This window comes from Malania oleifera, chromosome 4, assembly GCF_029873635.1.
Source record: "Malania oleifera isolate guangnan ecotype guangnan chromosome 4, ASM2987363v1, whole genome shotgun sequence".
Lineage (NCBI taxonomy): Eukaryota > Viridiplantae > Streptophyta > Magnoliopsida > Santalales > Ximeniaceae > Malania > Malania oleifera.
In genome coordinates, this window is record NC_080420.1 from 91,659,863 (window position 1) to 91,679,575 (window position 19,713).

The 19,713-nt window shown below is 36.6% G+C and overlaps 1 protein-coding gene across 8 annotated transcripts; it reads left to right on the plus strand.

The window, feature by feature from the left end:
- The first annotated feature begins 8,484 nt into the window (after positions 1 to 8,484).
- LOC131153572 (uncharacterized) lies at positions 8,485 to 18,188 on the plus strand. Of its 8 annotated transcripts, none has more exons than XM_058105969.1 (4): positions 8,485 to 8,684; positions 12,721 to 12,792; positions 15,825 to 15,960; positions 16,046 to 18,188. In XM_058105969.1, exon 4 carries the CDS (start codon positions 16,190 to 16,192, stop codon positions 17,972 to 17,974), a length of 1,785 nt encoding a protein of 594 aa, XP_057961952.1. In that variant the 5' UTR covers positions 8,485 to 8,684; positions 12,721 to 12,792; positions 15,825 to 15,960; positions 16,046 to 16,189; the 3' UTR covers positions 17,975 to 18,188. The 8 variants fall into 8 exon arrangements, with proteins under 8 accessions (XP_057961952.1, XP_057961954.1, XP_057961956.1 ...); XM_058105971.1 differs by having other exon boundaries at positions 15,846 to 15,960; XM_058105973.1 differs by having other exon boundaries at positions 15,855 to 15,960.
- The last annotated feature ends 1,525 nt before the right edge of the window (positions 18,189 to 19,713 follow it).

Genomic DNA, 19,713 nt, shown 5'->3' on the forward strand with positions numbered 1-19,713 from the left:
TTATTGATTGTCCATTTCCACTTGTTAATGTTGATTATGATATAAACTGAAAATGAATATTGCATATCTGAGTGTTCAATAAATATTAAATCTCCTCCCATGTAAGAATAAATTGGGATTGCCCCCACAGGCATGACGCGGTGGAAAGACATTAGCACGTAAGAAGGAGCATCGGGGGTTCATTTCTAGGTAGATACACTCACAAAACCAGTGGTACTTGTGGATGGTGAGAGTTTGTTCTGTGAGCCAACGGGGACCGTGGATGGTAATGAAGATGTGTCCCAAGGGTCAGGTTAGCCGAATGTCCAACCGATGCTCGGAAGTCGTGTCCGCATCCAGACTTTGCCTTGATTAGTGAGACTTGGGGGTGGTGGACGTTGATCCGTAGGTTTGGTGCCGCATTAGGGGGTCCGAAGGGCTTGTTTGTGGTTGGAATTCCTATGTAATAAAAAAAAAAGAATAAATAGGGATTAGAGAAACTTTATGATTGTAGAATAATTAAATAATTTGAAATATAACTTAATGATTATGACATAACAAACAAGGATCATTCAAAATTATTTCTCAACAAGAATTAAATTTAGTTAAATATCAACAATTAATGTTCAAAGAAATAAATTTTAAAAATAATGAAACTTATTTGAATGTATAAAAAATAAATATTATTATTGTGACGCCCTATTTTTTTTTTCCCCAACCAATTACCTCTAATACCCTAATAATAATAATAATAATAATAATAATAATAATAATAATAATAATAATAATAAAGACAACTGAGTCAACTCGGACCCAAAATGGGGTACCAGGAATACATCTGTCCATACACGTACTTTATATCTATGTAGCGAAAAACATAACGCGTTTAAAATTTATTTACAACACCAGAGTACTATATGTCTCCAAAATATACACATAACCCCCAAAATAAGTCAACCACTAATTCAAGGTTTATACACCCATAATCATGTTTTTCAAAATAAACCCACTCTGCACTATAGGGCAACGTATCCTCTATCTCGAAGCTTGCTCCTCCTGATGTTCCGAATTTCCTAAAATATTTAAGATCTATGGGATGAGACACCTCTCAGTAAGTGGGAATAAATTATTATCAGTGTGTGACAATGAGTTTTAGTGTATCATGTCATGTTTATAAAAATATCAATTTAACTGAAGTATCATAGGAATCTGTACTCATATCCATAACATAAATATATTTGTAACCATATACTTTTTCAAAAATATAATCATGCTTAATAAATATTTCAGTATATAGAGTATTATATATGTCAAAGTATTAACATATGAGTGTATTGCGTCCGTAATGAGGAGACCTATTCATATCAATGTCATGTAATAACCCCACATGACTAGGTTTTGCGACTTGAAGGTGAGACTTAACCCTAGTTGGCCTACCGAGCTAAGTCAAAATACCTCGTCTGTAGTACGATTGGCCCAATATACCTAGGGCTCAACTTACCCTTCCTCCCAAATCTCATAACCTCTTTCACTGGTGCAACCTTTAAAAAAACATGATCTCCTGCGTCAAACTCCAACTCTCATCGGCAAGTATCTGTATAACTCTTCTGCCGACTTTGCGCTACCTTGATTCTGTCTCTAATAAGTTTAACTTTATCATGAGTCTGCTATACCAGCTCTGACCCCCAATAGCTGTCTTTCCCCAATCTAATCCTAGTATAAAGGAGATCGGCACCTCCTACCATATAATGCCTCATATGGTGTCATTCCAATGTTGGCCTGATAGCTATTATTATAAGCAAACTCGACTAGTGGCATGTACCGAATCTAACTACAACCGAAATCCAGCACACATGCTCACAGCATATCCTCTAGAATCTACTTCGTCCTCTTCTTCTACCCATCTATCTGAGAATAAAATGTTGTGCTGAATGTCAACTAAGATCCCATGACCCTCTACAAACTCCTCCAAAATTGGGATGTAAACTGTGGGTATCGATCTGATACGATGGACAAAGGCACTCCATGCAATCTCACTACCTCATGTATGTACAGCTCCGCCAACCTACTCATGGAGTAGCTAACTCTGATGGGAAGCAAGTGGGCAATCTTCATCAACCGGTCTATGACCACCCAGATGGCATCCTGCCCATGCAATGCCAACGGTAATCCTGTAACGAAATCCATCGATATATGCTCCCACTTCCACTTGGGGATGTGGAGTGGCTGCAGTGATTCCGCCAGTCTTTGATGCTCATCTTTCACCTGCTAGCATGTTAAACATTGTTCCACATACTCCACTATCTCTTTCTTTATGCTACTCCACCAAAATGACTCCCGAAGATCCCTATACATTTTAGTGCTTCTCGGGTGCACTGTATAAAGGGATCGGTGCGCCTCTTCCAAGATGATCCTTTTAATCTCAGCATCTGTAGGTATACAAAGTTTGGTACGGAACCTCAAAACTTCGTCATCTGAGATACTGCATTCTGCTCCTTGACCACTTTGCACCTTATCCATAATATTTATTAACTCCACATCTTTTATTTGAGCAACTTTAATTCTTTCCTATAATATGGGCTATACAACCAGGTTAGCAATAAACGGCTGATGATCACCCTCTACAAGCTCCACTCCGAGTCTTTCAAAATCCATTTTGGTTTGATGCTGCACTACCACTGTTGATACTGAGGCACTCCCTGATTTCCGACTCAAGGCATCAACTACCATATTTGCTTTTCCTGGGTGGTAATTGATGGTGCAATCATAGTCTTTAATCAATTCTAACTCCCTTCTCTAACTCATGTTCAGCTCCTTCTGTGTGAAGAAATATTTAAGGCTTTTATGGTCTATGAAGATCTCACACCTACCCCTATATAAATAATGCCTCCAAATTTTCAATGCATAAACTACCGCTGCTAACTCCAGATCATGGGTAGGGTAATTCTTTTCATATTCTTTAAGCTGTTGTGAAGCATAAGCCACAACCCTCCCTTGCTGCATCAGAACACACCCAAGCCCTTTATGTGACACATTACTGTAGATTACGAAACCATCTTCTCCCGAAGGAATCGTCAAGACTGGTGCAGTGATGAGTCATTGCTTTAATTCCTGAAAGCTCTGTTCGTATGCATCTATCCATTCAAACCCTACATTCTTCCTGGTCAATCTAGTCAAAGAGCTTGACAGTTTAGAGAATCCCTCCATAAACCGGCGATAGTATCCTACTAATCCCAAGAAACTCCTGATCTCTTGCACATTTTTCAGTTGTGCCTAGTCCACTACCACCTCAATCTTGCTCGGATCCACATAAATACCACCCCTAGATACCACGTGTCCGAGGAAGGTGACTTGCTTCAGCCAGATTTCGCACTTCTTGAATTTTGTATACAACTTTCTTTCTTTCAGTGTCTGTAGAACTGTCCTCAAATGATCCTCATGCTCCTCGAGGCTCCTTGAATATACTAGGATGTCATCAATAAAGACTATAACAAACTGATCTAGGTACTGATGGAACACCCTATTCACTAGATCCATGAATACCACAGGTGCATTCGTCATTCCGAACGAGATAACCATAAACTTGTAATGGCCATACCAAGTCTGGAATGCTATATTCGAAACATCCTTTGCCTTAACCTTTACCTAATGGTACCGAGATTGTAGATTAATCTTTGAGAAAATCTGTACCCCCTGTAGCTGGTCAAACAAATCATCAATTTAGGGAAACATGTATCTATTCTTAATCGTCACTTTATTTAGCTCTCTATAGTCAATGCACATCCTCATCGACCCATCCTTCTTTTTCACAAACAATATCGGTGCTCACCAGGCCTGATAAATCCCCTATCCAGCAAATCTTGCAACTGTTTTTTTCAATTCCTTTAACTCTTCTAGAGTCATTCTGTATGGAGCCTTAGAGATCGGCACCATCCCTGGAGGTAAATCAATCCCAAACTCAACTTCTTAATCAGGAGGCAATCCTGGAAAAATCTTTTAGGAACACATCAGGATAATCCCTCACTATCGGGATATCCTCCAACTTTAATTCCCCCTCTAGTGCCTTTTTCATATAGGCTAGATACCCCTGGCATCCCCTCAGAAGCAATTGCCTCTCCTGAACTGTTGATAATAGCTACGGGGAGGAGCGCACGTGCATCCCCACAGATCGATATTCCTGCTCTTCTGGAAGTCTGAAAATACCTCTTTCTTATGGCAGTCGATACTGGTATAACAGGCAACTAACCAGTCCATCCCCAAAATCATGTCAAACCAATGCATATCCAGAACCACCAGATTAGCAGGTAGCTTCCTTCCCTGAATACTAATTGGAACCCGTCTAAGTACCCTTCTACACACTACTATGGTCCCCATTGATGTAGCCACAGATAAACTAGTATCCAGTGTTTGAACTTCCATCCCACAGAATTTAACAAATTCCCGGGGCACAAAGGAATGTGTTGCACCCGAATCAAATAAAACTACAACTTTATATGACAAAATGTAAACAATACCTGTCACCACATTGCCTACTGCCTCTGCCTCTCCTGGGGTCAATGCATATACCCGCGTCAAGGTGGTAATCCTCTACTGGTCGGTTCGAGGTGCTGGATAGTTCCCTCGGTACGGTCTGGGAACTAGCATGACATTCAGAGGTGCTCGATAATCTCGCGCCATATGGCCTAGTCAACCGCACCGATAGCAAGTAATCACCCCTAGCCTGGCACTCTTCGGAATGTCTCCTGTAGCACCGTGGGCAAGTAGGGGGCGCTGGACTGCCCTGAGGAACTCAATATCCCTCTACCTGTCGCTAACCCACACCATATCTCCTCCGTTGGCCCTGACTAGTGCTCGCCTAAAAACTAGGAGGCGCAGGCCTCTTCCTTTGACCCTGTTCTCCCATACCCCTTTATCGACTGGCTTCGGCTATGGTGGCTCTATCCACTAGTTTAGAAAAATCCCATATCTTCATTAGTTCCACTTGCTCATAAAGCTCTTGCCTAAGCTCTCTCTCAAATCTCTAAGCCTTCATCGAGTATCATACAGGGAGCAAAACGTGAAAATTCCACGAATTTGGCAGCGTACTGTGGCACCATCAAATGAACTTGAGTTAAATTCAGGAACTCCTCCATATTGGCATCCCTAACCGAGGAGGGGAAATAGCGGTCAAAGAAAATCTCTTTAAACCTTTCCCAAGTCAAAGCCAATGGTACCAACCTCTGCTCCTCCAAGAGCGTCACAGCAGTCCACAAACGTTCAGCCTCCCCCGTCAATCTGAATGTGGCATATAGTACTCTTTGCTCATCAGTGCAGCACAGTATCATCAGGATCTTTTCCATCTCATGTATTCAGTTTTTTGCCATGATCAGGTCTGTACTCCCTCAAAATGTTGGGGGTTTCATCTTGGTTAACTGCTCAATCATGCAGCCCTGGTCTTCTAACGAGTCTCCTTGCCCCCTAGAACTCTGTACTATCTCAACCATGACCTTCTAAGCAACACTACGCAAGATCACTCCGAATCGCTGCCACCCATACTTGAGGGCCCTGCATCGTTACCACCTCCAGCATGAGCATTGTTATTTCCATGGTCCATCTTGAAAATAGATAAGTACCAACTTTAAAATCCTAACATCATAACATGCCTATTACATTTATTTACCTTAGATCCCTAACATATCCTCCTATACCATTTGCCTTTACATCCTTATTCCTAATTTAAGATTCAGTTTTACCACTTAAAACAAGAACTAGCAATTGTTTACCATAACTTTCCTAAAATCGTCACCCCAGGAAAATCATGGAAATCACCATGGAATTTCCTACCTCCAAGCAGCAAGTCAGAACCCTAAATTCTAATCTTAATCCTCCCAAAAATTTATTCCTATACATTGGTATTGTTATTTGCTGTATCCTAAAGTCTACGGAACCTAACAACCTAGGCTCTGATACCAAACTATGACACACTGTTTTTTTTCCCAACAATTTACCTCTGATACCCTAATAATAATAATAAAGACAACTGAGTCAACTCGGACCCAAAATGGGGTTCCAGGAATACATCTGTCCACACACGTACTTTATCTATATAGCGAAAAACATAACACGTTTAAACTTTATTTACAACACTAGAGTACTACATGTCTTCAAAATATACACATAACCCCCAATATAAGTCAACCACTAATTCAAGGTTTATACACCCATAATCATGTTTCTCAAAATAAACCCACATACCCTACACTATAGGGTGACGTATCCTCTATTTCGGAGCTCGCTTCACTTGACGTTCCGAATTTCCTGAAATATTTAAGATCTATGGGGTGAGACACCTCTCAGTAAGTGGAATAAATTATTATTAGTGTGTGACAGTGAATTTCAGTGTATCATGTCATGTTTATAAAAATATTAATTTAATTGAAGTATCATAGGAATCTGTACTCATAGTCATAACATATATGTATATTTGTAACCATATACTTTTTTGAAAATATAATCATGCTTAATAAATATTTTAGTATACAGAGTATCATATATGTCAAAGTATTAACATTTGAGTGTATCATGTTTGTAATGAGGAGACCCATTCATATCATTGTCTTGTAATAACTCCACATAACTGGGTTGAGCGGCCCGAAGGTGAGACTTAACCTTAGTTGGCCTACCAGGCTAAGTCAAAATACCTCATCTGTAGTACAATTGGCCCACTGCAACCTGGTTCGGACTCAAGGGCAATCAACATCTCTTTGAAGGCCCAATCGACTTCCAATACCTACACGCTCCCCGAGCTGTGTGGTTGCACTAATTTAATCACTAGCGACGGTACCGTGCTCTAATATCATTAATCAATTGAATTCTCATTTCCATCACTTATTTTTACATAAAAATCTATTTTCCCAAAAGCTTTCATTTCTCATAAACATGCCCAAGCACATAAGTATTCATGTGTAACACATCTCGTCTGTAACTTATGGCTGTGCATCATATCAATAATTATAAAACTATTGCATCTGTGTGTATCTCAAATCATCATATCATATCATATCTGATAAAAATCATGTTTGTTTAAATTTCATATCAACGTAACTTTTTAAAACATATTTGCTTCTATCTCATCATAAACCCCATTCAACATATAAATATTCATAGATTCATTTTTCAATAATTCGCAATCATTTCTCATGCCACACAAATTTTCAATAATATTTAACCATATAATAATTTATCCAGTAATACGTTGGATGTTTCCAAACTACCATTTCATATATATATTTATACCTAACAAGTCAGAAAATTCACACACACACACACACACACACACACACACACACACATATATATATATATATATATATATATTATATGCACATCGTAGTTTAATTTAATCAATTAATTTTCAGAAATTCCTGACATAATTTTATTCCCCTTACCTAACTTGTTGAGAGGTCTGCTAAAAAACCCAATCCCACACCCATGGCGTTTGAAATTCAAAACCCTGAAATTCACATTTCCCCCCAAACCAATCATTTCAACTCTCCAGAATAATAATTATTTTAATATTTCTTAAACCCACACATTTCCAATATTAATTAAACTTTAAAAAATAACTAACGAATAAAATTGCACTATCCTCACCCTAACCTAGGAGTGGTGCTTAAAAATTCCAAATTAAAAATTTATTTCGGCCAACATGGCGAGGATCGAATCTAGGATCCTGTGGTGACGTTCGATCGTCAATTTGGTTGGAGATTTAAGGAGAAATTGAGGAAAGAGAAAAAGATTATCTCACCCTAAAAGTGGTACTTACGTCGCTCCTATGATAAATCCATTCTAATAAAAATGTCGGTGGCGGAAAATGAAGTCCAGTAGTATTTTCTATTTCCCAATCAGCGCATGTATTACCGAGAAAATTGAGGAGAGGAGGTTGAGTAGAGGAAAGAAGAAAAAAAAAATATTCAATGGGGGGTCTCGACTTCTTCAGAACCAACCCAGGAAGCTTCAGGATTGCCTTTTACATTATATATAATATATTATATTATAATAATATAATATAATATAATATTATTTAATTAATATTAATTATTAAATTAATTAATTAATTTTTTATTATTTATTTATTTTTATTATTGAAATCACTACAATTATAAAATAAACATCACTTACCTATTTCATTCCTTTATTAAGATTAAATTTATTAAGCATGAAAATGTGAAAAAATAAAAATATCAATTCTATTCTCATATCATTCCATGCTTGTAACTTAGTGATAAAATTGTAATTATTTTATTTTTGTTTAAATAATTAAATTATATTCCATTCCCATTCTATTCCATTGCGCAAAAGTTCTGTAGGAAATGAAAGCTATCCGGCGTCGTTCTGTATCCTGTAGCGGAAAGACAAAAGAGTCTAAAAGTGCCCTTTAATAACGAAAATGCCATCAAAAACCATATGACCATTTTACCCTGCCCCAATGCCCTAATTTAAGAATCACCACCCACCCAAGCCCCGACTTGCTCTGTTCCTTTTCCTCTGGTGTCCCTCTTTTTTTGCGAACTAAGCTCCGTTCCCATCCCCTCTCTGCGACGACTACGTCACCGGCCTCGCCCTTCTCCTCCTCGGCTACTCTCCTCTCGCCGATCTCTTTCTCCTGATCTTCGCCGGCGGCCCGTTCACTGGTCCGTCTGTCCGCTCGCTGGCCCATCCCTCAGGTATCCTCTCTCTCTCTCTCTCTCTCTCTCTCTCTCACACACACACACACACACACACACACGCACACGCACACACACACACACACACAGACACGCACGCACACAAACAAAAATGTCCAATAAGACCGACTTCTGTGCCGCCTTTAGCTTGAATGCTTATATTCATTCATTAATTTTTCGATAGAAGACTTAGGATGCTTCGTGACAACTACTTGAGGTACGAAGAAAGTTTCTTAAATTTTTCTTTAAAAGGTATGGTTTTTAAGTTATTATCCTTCGCCAAAAAGAATGGCTACATTTGGAAGTTTTAAAGTCATTTGGGCATATGCTTACACAAATAGAATCCTTTGATTTTTGAAATAGTTTGTAATGTGGTTACCTGAGCTTCACCCTTTTAGTGTTAGCTCTGTTTTTTCTTCTCTTTCTTTTTTCCCTGCGTGGCTAGTCACTAGCCGCATCTAGATGAGTATGCTTTTGTGTATATGGTAATATTGACTGCTGTCGTAATACTATCATTATTTGTGGAAAAAATCCTAATATTATTATTAGTTACTGGTATAGTTTAGGAAAAGGCATATTCGGCTATTAACTTACTAGTGGTTTGACGTGGTTGTGGGCCTAGTGGCAGCTATCATAGCGCCAACAATTTGAAGAATATTATGTCTAGAAACTAAAGTGGCTGGCTAGGCTTCTGGGCTTTAAGCAGTTGCCTGAAAGATCTAGGATAAGTTGAGAGGAACTATACTACAAGGGTTGGAATGGATTGATGTTGTTAGTCATGATAACTCAACATTGACAAGCCTTTGGTTGATTAGCTCATCTATGAAACAATGTTTGTCCAAGACTCACTTTTTTTTTTGGGAAAAAAGAAAGGAAATTTTGGAAAGACTGCATTGAAAAAATATGTCGCACATAGATACTTCTTGCTTCCGTAGCCATTAAACGAAAGATGGATCTTGATTCTAAAAAGAAATATCTCAAGATCTTCCATGATCAAAATTGTTAAAAGATACCATAATTGACACTAGAGTAGTTTATAAAATCCTAGAAGCAGTTGGTCCGGAACCAGATTGTGGTGCCATAGATTGGGACTTCTCTTTTGAGTTGGGCTTAACTGGCTGCATCGTTTTCCTCTGCTTTGAAAAACAAAATTGTCAATGAATATGATATTGAGGTTGATAGTACTAAATTTTCCCTTTGAAATATCCTCATCTACGACTGTGCTTTTGCATCTTGTTGAATAATGCTGGACTTTCTTATCCTCTTTAGAATGTCAGCCCAATCGTTCCAAGATATTTAAATATATTATCAAGAAAAGAACCATGTGATATATGAGTTCGAGAAAGACAATCAAATGGATTCAATATTACCTAGAATGTGCATTGTTCCAGTTTGCCTGTTTGTGGAAGAACAGGATGCAGTACAATACATGCTCTAAAATGTAGTTCGTTGGAGGTGTACTATTAGTATGATGGTGAAAAATGTATAATGACTGAGTATAAAATTAGAATGTGATAATGCTCCACTGTTAACAAAATATCATGTAAAATATTGAATTAGAACTTTTGTTTGCTAATATGGTATTTTGAAATGAAAATGTGCCATGTTTGGGAATGTTTGCATCAATTCACAGTTTGCTTAGGCTGCTAGCAGTTTTTGAACTATGGGATCATCATAATGATGATTGAAATAAACTTGAGCACAAATGATTAAATGCAGTGAATTTTGAAGGGCATTGTGTCTAAATGAAAGCTTTTTATTGTTCAAATGCGTTTGCATTCTTGGATTATGTTTATTGTTGTTGGCTAAGGTTGTGTTCTTTAAGAGGTTGCTTAAACAGCTAATGGATCATAGTTTATACTGGGCTGCAATTTGTTCTACATCAGTCATCAGTCGATCATTTTTTTTCTGAGGAATTAGTTGTTATACACTTTTACTCTATTGGAAATAATGAAATTCTAGAAGATATTACCTTTTTAAATAAACTTTTTTGCTAAATGAGCAAAGCAAGAAAAGGAATTTTTTAAAAGTGAAAAAAGAATCAAGCATTAGTAATTGTTTTGAACAATTTAGCTCATATACGATGACAATATGGTAAAAAAGACTAAGGCAGTTTATGTGTTTGTAAGTGTTTAATAAATATGGAAGGAAGTCTTAATTGACTGTATTTAATTTATATTCAATATTTTAAAAGAAGTTGTTACAAGACTCACAACATTCCTCACAAGTATCACAAATTTTTTTTTTTTTATATAATAGAAATTTCATTAAAGCATGGTTAGAGAAAATTACAGTGCAGGGAGGATAAGGCATCCTCCAAAAAATATAATAGAAATAAAAAAAAGTTACATCAGCGCTTCCTTCTAGTTCCTATGATATCGGATTCTTACAGTGAAACACCCTCAAAAACACAAAATGAATGTGCCCAAAAAGAAGCAACAAATGTAACTTTTTCCTAAAGCAAGTTAAGAGAAGTCTTCTGGTTTTAAAAAAATTCTAGCATTCCTTTAAAGCCAAAGTGTCCACAATGTAGCAAAAACTGACTATTTGAAAAAGTTCTTAAGTTCGTTGCTATAAATTATGAACAGTCTGCTGAGCCACCCAATCCTCACCAAAGCAGGAAAACAAGTTGTTTCACAAAAACCTCACCACCACACAATGAAGAAATAAATAACAGTTAGTCTCTTTTTCTTCATGGCACATCATGCGTACGTATGGCCTGAGAGCCTTATGAGGCCTCCTAGTCTGAAGCAAAAGCCATTTATATTAATCCTATTGAGAACCAAATTCCAAATGTAACCTTGAATCTTAAAAGGGACTTTTTCCTTGTGCACAATTCTTTCCAGATGGAAAGTCTAGGATTTTGGATTTTGTAAGATGAGTGAAAAAGGGCTTTGAAGAAGAGGACCCCAAAGAGTCCTCGATCCAAACAAAACACTCAATAAGCAAGTGAGCTCCACTAGAATCACAAAATTAACGACAAATTATGTGTGTCGTTTTGTATTGGCTCTATTACATTCTTGAATGTGTTTAGGTAGTTACTAGATTGCTGGTCTTAAGAGGTTGTTAAGAAAATAAATTCCCAATTCTTAAATTCTAGAGTTATTAGTTACTCTAAGCATTATCAATGTGGAAATTTCATGCTGTAGTATTTTACTAGGTCGGTATGTTCAATGCTGAATATGAATTTTTTATGATCACATTATTTAAAAGAAGTGGTTGAAGACAGGTGAACATATACTTTCTGCATGTGGTGATGGCCTGACGGGTTTATAAAATATATCCAGTGAAGTGCAACTCGTTCCGGTTGCACATGGTTTACATTTTTAGAATTACTATGGTTAACTTTTTTACGAGTGTTGCTATTACTCATTTTTTTTAGTGGTGTTAAATTCTTTTAAGTTGGATCTAGATAATGGGGATCAATGAGAACACTATATCAGTGCATGAAAAAAGGCACAAATGCCTCAGTTCAAAGGCCTAAATTATTATTAAATAATGTTAAAATCTTGTCCTGGCCACTTTTTATCTGATAAGTTGTGTCTATCACCCCTGCCTTGTAGCTAGTGATGAATGCTGGTATCGACTCTTGTTCTGCCCCCGTGAGGGGAACAATGGGGGGTAAGTCTTAGGGAGTGTTTACCTTTTTTGAGGCTCAAAAAGAAAATTTAGGCAGTGAATGGCAACCACAAACTTTTCAAAAAGGCTCCAAAATGAAAACATTTGAAAAAATCCATCTTCCACCATTCTTTTATGGAACACCTTTTTAACTGACGAGAACTATGACTGCAACAGAAGCAGCCAATTTACCTTCAACCGCAACCTCAATTACAATTGCAACCAACAACCACAACAGCTATGCCAAACAGCTCCGTAATATAATTGTCTCATTATTTTAAAAAAAAAAAAATGATAAAATATTATATTAAAAAGTTAGTTCCTTAAGTTTTATTTATTTAATGATTATATTTAAAGTAGAGAAGAGGTGAGATTATAACAGTGAGCTAATGTAGCTTTATCTTTTGTGGCACTGTAGCAGGAAACTGCTCATGTTAATGAGCTGTGAATCAGCCATGGTTTATGCATCAACTGAGTTTCTTTTAATCAGGTAAGAGAAAATTTTGTTGCTATATACGTTTGTGTTTATATTCTCTGTGGAGTTTTGACCAATAAAAGGCAGTCATTCTCCTTTTCATGTGGCAAAATAAAAAATGGATGACCAATTGAGAATACGCAGTAATCAAGCTCTTGATTTGAAGTATGATTATCTCATCTTGTTACTATGATTGTTTAGGAAGCCTTAGTTGCTAACCGTGCCATTGCCTAGATTTATCTCCTACTCCCCTTCTTTTTCATAAATTACCTGTGTTTTTTGGTCTCTTAATTTTTCCAGTCATACACAATACACGTCTCTTATTCTGTATTATTCCTACTTATCCTAAAACCTTTATACTCTAATGCGGTTCTCCAAAGCTATTTTATTGTTGACCCTAAACCTAATTCCCAAATAGTGTTTGAATTCCAAGATCCTGCGTCAAGGCAATTACATGGGCAAAGCCCCTTATTGAAGACTTGCTTCTATTACCGATACCGAATATTGTTTGTGTTTCATTATGAACCATGCTGTCGTATTGGTACCAGCCTCTATTACAAAAGAAATAATGGAAGAACATAAGTGCCAAGATTTCCAGCAACTCACCATAAGGTGTTAGAAACTAAATGTGTACTTGCAAACAGAAATATGAAGAAACAAATTGCTTTCCCATATGATGTGGTAATCATGTCATCTTAATAATTATTTGAGTACTCACTGTTTTCCTTTTATGTAAAATCTCAAATATATATATATATATATATTTCTTATATGTGTAGAAGTTCAAATTAAAAAAAAGAAATGTTCTTTCAAAATTCTGCTCTCAATCCTCTCATTGAATCATTTATTTGTTGCATTAAGATCCTGATTCATGGATTGCTTGGTTCAAGAATTAAGGATGAGTGGTTCAGAACATTTCTTTTGAGTTTTGACTGACTTAAAGCATTAGCATACTACTTATAATTTGTTTTAGTCCAGACTCAAAATATTATTTAATCTATTTTGATGCAGAACACATATGGCTCATTTTTAAAATTAAGCTCCACAAATTTCTAAATTCAATGGGTTCACATTAATCTGTGTTTGTAGTACCACCTTTTTTTACTATAGGAAATCTGAAAATAGTACAATATAATCCTAGCTCAAGTATTTTGTTGCTTCTGCTTCAATATCTATAACATTTAGCAAGTTGTATTTGTTACTTTGATGCTTTTTTTAATATGACAAAAATAATGGTGTCTGACTTATAGACATTCTAATTTCTCAAGTTCTTCTTGTGATCAATATTTAGTTTTTGAAGAATTTTTAAAGTAATAGCATAGATTGAATTCTAGATTGTTTGAGATTCACTATTACTTTGCTTTCGGAATTCTATATTTTTTGAAGTTTTTCCAACCATGGTAATAGTTGGCCTGTTTTTCTTATATAGTATTATTATTTGATATGCTTATAGAATATAAATTTGAATAACTTTTTTATTTTTTAAAGAAAAAACTGTAAATGTAATGACAAAAAAGAAAAATCAATGGAGGAGAAACTGGTTCACATTTTCTTTAGCCTTTTTTTTTTTCCCTATTTCAGGTACAGTCTTTCTTTTCTGGCATTTAGTTGGACCAATTAGCCTTTAAAGTAAATATCTAAGGAAATTTTAATTTCTTCACATATAACACAATATGATCTAATCAGCGGAATTGTTACATTTTACAACTGTGATTCACTTGATTATATTTTATTTTACTGGAGGGATTTCTGATTAAGCCATCAATGTTAATGTCATGAAATTGTTAATGGCAGCAAAGTTGATATAAAACACATATTTTGATTTTATAAACCAATAACACATATTTTGATTTCATAAACCAGTAAATTTTTGTTAGATGAATGATTTAATTTGTCAGTAAACTTATAAAATTGGTGCTTTTGCTTGGTTGAACTGGCTTCACACAGATATGATGTTTCCAGTCACAGAAAGACGGAAATTGCATTTTAGTTTCCTAAAGCGGTGTGGATCATACAAGGTCTTACCCTTGTTGTCATGATGATAATTGGGAACGGTGAAGTTTTCTAATTGAAAATTCAGTCATGTCTAAATCTTTTGGTAACTTTAAGGTCAGGCCTTGGCCTAATTTGTGTCGTATGTATGGGGACTAAGGTTTAAATGTCTTTTTTTCTTTTTTTGGGTGGGCGTGGGGGTGCGGGGGCAATAGTTATAGTTTGGAAGGTTCTAGGGTGGGTAGGATTTTGATTGCATCTTTAGGGGCCTTTGATTAATTATTCCCTTGCTCAAAGCTCCCTTTGTGTATTGCTTCCTTAGGATACTTGATTTCCCTAGTTAATGACTGCCTTCATTCTTCTCGCACAAACTGTCTGCCTGAAAACTTTATGAGTGGAAGAATAACATGAGGAAAAAATCTCACCATGGTGGGATATCATATAACAAAAGCTACAACAGATATTGAGCAAAAGTGATTCTATAAGCAACTAAATAATGAAAACTAAGGTACATGATTTTCTTTTTACTTGTATTTAACTAGTGAATGGCTGCTCTTTTTATAGTGAGGCTTAATATGTTTATTTGTGTGACAACTTTACTCTTTGTTTTTCTATTTTTAAGTATATGAATTCTTCATTTTCTTTTTTTTGAGTGAGGAGAAGAAAAAGAAAATAAATAAAAAGCCTTTTATATCAATAATTAACTAGCTTTTCCAGGATTTGGTGGCTTTAGCCCTTGCAAAGATTACCTTGCCTGGATTTTTAATGCATGTTTTAAACCTTTTGTGTGGGTCTTCATTATGAGAAATCAAATATATGAGGAAGAGTAGGAACTTGCACTATAAATGGTGAAGAAAACAAGTAAAGTATATTCTGATTAATCATGTGACATAGTCATATTGTGGTGTTTTGAATTTTGGTCTAGAACTTATTACGAGCTTGTATATTTTTCTGCACTCATTCATCTTCCATATTTGCGCAACAATGAAATATGTCAATTGGGCGCACATTAGGCACTTACAGCTTTCCTCTCTGCTCTCTCTTTTATCCAACAGGAGGATTAATTTGTTTTATAGTGTGCACAGATCCATCCCTGAAGACATAAGACTCTAGACATATATTCTACTTACAATGCAATTGTTCTGTGACAAAATAATTTCTTTCCACCCCAATGTTGATTAGCCTGTTATGGTATGTTTCTGCTACTATTTCTTCATTCTGATTTTCTTTTATTTTTATGTTTATTTATTTACCTTCTTTTGGCCTTATGTTGCAGTATCTGCACCTCATTGCGCTTCATGTGCGGTTGTTACATTTATGAACGTCCTCCTCGAACGGTTTGCAATCTGTGAACAGCATGATGAGAAGCTTTTGAATCACCTGTGGCTGCTGTCACTGCCACTATTTGTGTTGGTTGATTATGGCAGATCACTCCTTAATTGTCCCTGAGTCTTCTTTTGCTTTGACGGATCATTCATTAGTTATTGGGCAAGAGTTCCCCGATGTTGAAACATGCCGAAGAGCGCTAAAAGATATTGCTATTGCGCTTCATTTTGATCTTCGGATAGTAAAATCTGATAGAAGCCGGTTTATTGCTAAGTGCTCCAAGGAAGGTTGTCCATGGCGTGTCCATGTTGCAAAGTGTTCTGGAGTTCCAACTTTTTCTATCAGAACCTTGCATGGAGAGCATACCTGTGAAGGAGTTCAAAATCTACATCATCAGCAGGCGTCAGTAGGTTGGGTTGCGAGATCTGTTGAATCGCGTATTCGTGATAATCCACAGTACAAGCCAAAAGAAATTCTGCAAGACATCCGTGATCAGCATGGAGTTGCTGTATCTTACATGCAAGCTTGGCGTGGAAAGGAGCGCAGCATGGCAGCACTTCATGGAACTTTTGAAGAAGGCTATCGCCTTCTTCCTGGATACTGTGAACAAATAAGAAAAACTAACCCAGGAAGCATTGCATCAGTTTTTGCTACTGGACAGGAAAACTGCTTCCAACGTCTCTTTATTTCCTACCGTGCATCAATCTATGGGTTTATACATGCTTGTAGGCCACTTTTAGAACTTGATAGAGTGCATCTTAAAGGGAAATACTTGGGTACACTACTTTGTGCTGCAGCTGTTGATGCTGATGATGCTCTGTTTCCATTAGCAATTGCTATTGTTGATATGGAAAGTGATGACAATTGGATGTGGTTCATGTCTGAGCTGCGGAAGCTTCTTGGAGTGAATACAGATAATATGCCTAGACTTACAATACTCTCTGAAAGGCAAAGGGGCATTGTAGAGGCAGTTGAAACACATTTTCCAAGTGCTTTTCATGGTTTTTGTCTGCGTTATGTTAGTGAAAATTTTCGAGATACATTTAAGAACACAAAGTTGGTTAATATATTCTGGAATGCTGTTTATGCTCTTACTGCTGTTGAATTTGAAAGCAGGATATCTGAGATGATGGAGATCTCACAAGACGTCATATCTTGGTTTCAGCAGTTCCCTCCCCAGCTATGGGCTGTAGCATACTTTGAAGGGATGCGCTATGGTCATTTCACATTGGGAGTCACCGAATTGTTGTATAACTGGGCTCTTGAGGGTCACGAGCTCCCTATTGTGCAGATGATGGAGCATATTCGACATCAATTGACATCTTGGTTCAATGAACGCCGTAATATGGGCATGAGGTGGAACTCAATTCTTGTGCCATCTGCTGAGAAGCGGATTTTAGAAGCAATTGCAGATGCTCGTTGCTATCAAGTGCTTCGTGCAAATGAAATTGAATTTGAGATTGTGTCGACTGAACGGACAAATATTGTTGATATACGAAGTCGAGTGTGCTCGTGCCGCCGTTGGCAGCTCTATGGTTTGCCATGTGCACATGCGGCTGCTGCACTCATCTCTTGCGGGCAGAATGCCCATCTATTTGCAGAGCATTGTTTCACTGTAGTGAGCCACCGGGAGACCTATTCACAAATGATAAATCCTATTCCAGATAAGAGTCTCTGGAAGGAGTTGAGTGAGGGGGCAGAAGGTGGAGGTGCCAAAGTTGATATTACAATACGCCCACCCAAAACTCGTCGGCCACCTGGGAGGCCCAAAAAGAAGGTTCTTCGTGTAGAAAGTTTAAAGCGCCCGAAGCGAGTCGTTCAATGTGGTCGTTGCCATTTGTTAGGACATTCTCAAAAGAAATGCACAATGCAAATTTGACTATTAGCCTATCATTGGTTTCTGGCTCTTTTGCAATTGCCATCAAGTTAATGCCATGTCTGTAATTTTATTGTATTTTTCCCTTTTTTGGTTTGGCTGGGGAATAAAGACAGCCCTTCTGGGCATAGTTCCATTTTATTTCTTTTGTATATTGCTAGCAGCATGCTTTTGCCTTTGCCATCAATTCTAATGACATAATTAGGCCATTTCTTTCTTTGCTTTATGTACACCTGATACTTGGTACTGCTTTTCGACTCTCTTGGCATTGTTCTATGGTGCCATGTATCATATATGTGAACAGCAGTTTGGCAGAGACGTCTTGCCTACGGGGAAATGTGTAGCAGTAAGAATGTATTTTCTGTTTATGTTTCAATGTTACATTTTAGAAAACATTTTTCTCAGACGTGAGTTTTTTCTTTTAACAACAATACATGGATTATGAATTCTATGGCATTCTCAAAGGTGTGTTTTGCGTTTTTCTTACTTGCGGATGCTTGTGAGGAATGTGATAAGGGACGTGGTAAAGGCCTTGATGGACGGCCAGACAGACATGTGAAAAAGGTTTCTTAAAGTGAATGAAGAACTCGACGTGATGGGTTGTTTCAGAATCATTGCACGTCTAGCCTTGACCTTTGATATTAATTTTTTTTAGATGCAACAGATAATTGTAATTATAATTAAAATTATTTTTTTATTTCTTATTTTTATTGCAATATTCATATATTAAAAATGAAGTTTAATAACTTGTCAAGATACTGAAAAAAAAGGGTACTACTAGTTATCTTTGTCAATTATTGAGTTGAGTCGCTTTGAATTGATAAAGTTTAATATTTAAACCTATTTGGTAATGGATGTGCTTGAACTTTTGGAAAGTGATTCATTGTAAATCACGCAAAAATTAAAAATAGAGTTTGCTCTTTTTAATTTGACACGAGAATGATGTGGAAATCTTAGGTTGGCAATGCGTTGTTATGGCTATAAATTGATTTTAAGAGGTTCTTGTAATTTAATGTAATTATTTTGGGTGATTTTTATTAGGATAAAGAGTATTTACCTTTCTTCAAATTTAACAAAAAGATAAAAATCGCTCTTGAAACTTTAAAAATTTCTTTGATCTTTAAAATTTCAAAAATGTCACATAGAAGTTTGTCAAAAAGATAAATTTTCTCTCAAAAATAGTGAAACTCTCATTTTTAGCGTCATTTTCTCTCTCCTCTCTCTCTAAACCTATGGTTTTCCCTTTCTCTCTCTCTCTCTCTCTCTCTCTCTCTCTTCGATTCCGTCTTCGTTATATCCCAGATTGACGATCAGGAACTGCCACGAGGTTCATGGGGAGATTCTTTATAACTTAATTGGAGTAAATTTTCAATTTGGAGTTCCGGGGCACCATCCCAAAATCGGGGTAAGTGAAGTATTTTAATATTTAATAGGCTATTTGGAGTATTCGAAACCTAGGAAGTGTTAAACGAGAATTGTTCTGGGAGTTGAATTTACTAATCTGGGAAAAATGTGATTTTTAGGCTTTTTGAGCTGCGAACGCTAGGGAGTGTAGGATTTAGGGTGTTAGTGACCCTCTTAATAAGTTAGGTAAGGGGAATAAATTATAACATGTATTTTGAGTACTGTTGGTTGAGTTAATACGTGAAAAATGAGAATATGCTATTTTTACTGAAATTATTATGATATGAATATCTGATAAAAATTGTGTGGCATACAAGTAATATTGAATTGTGATGTTT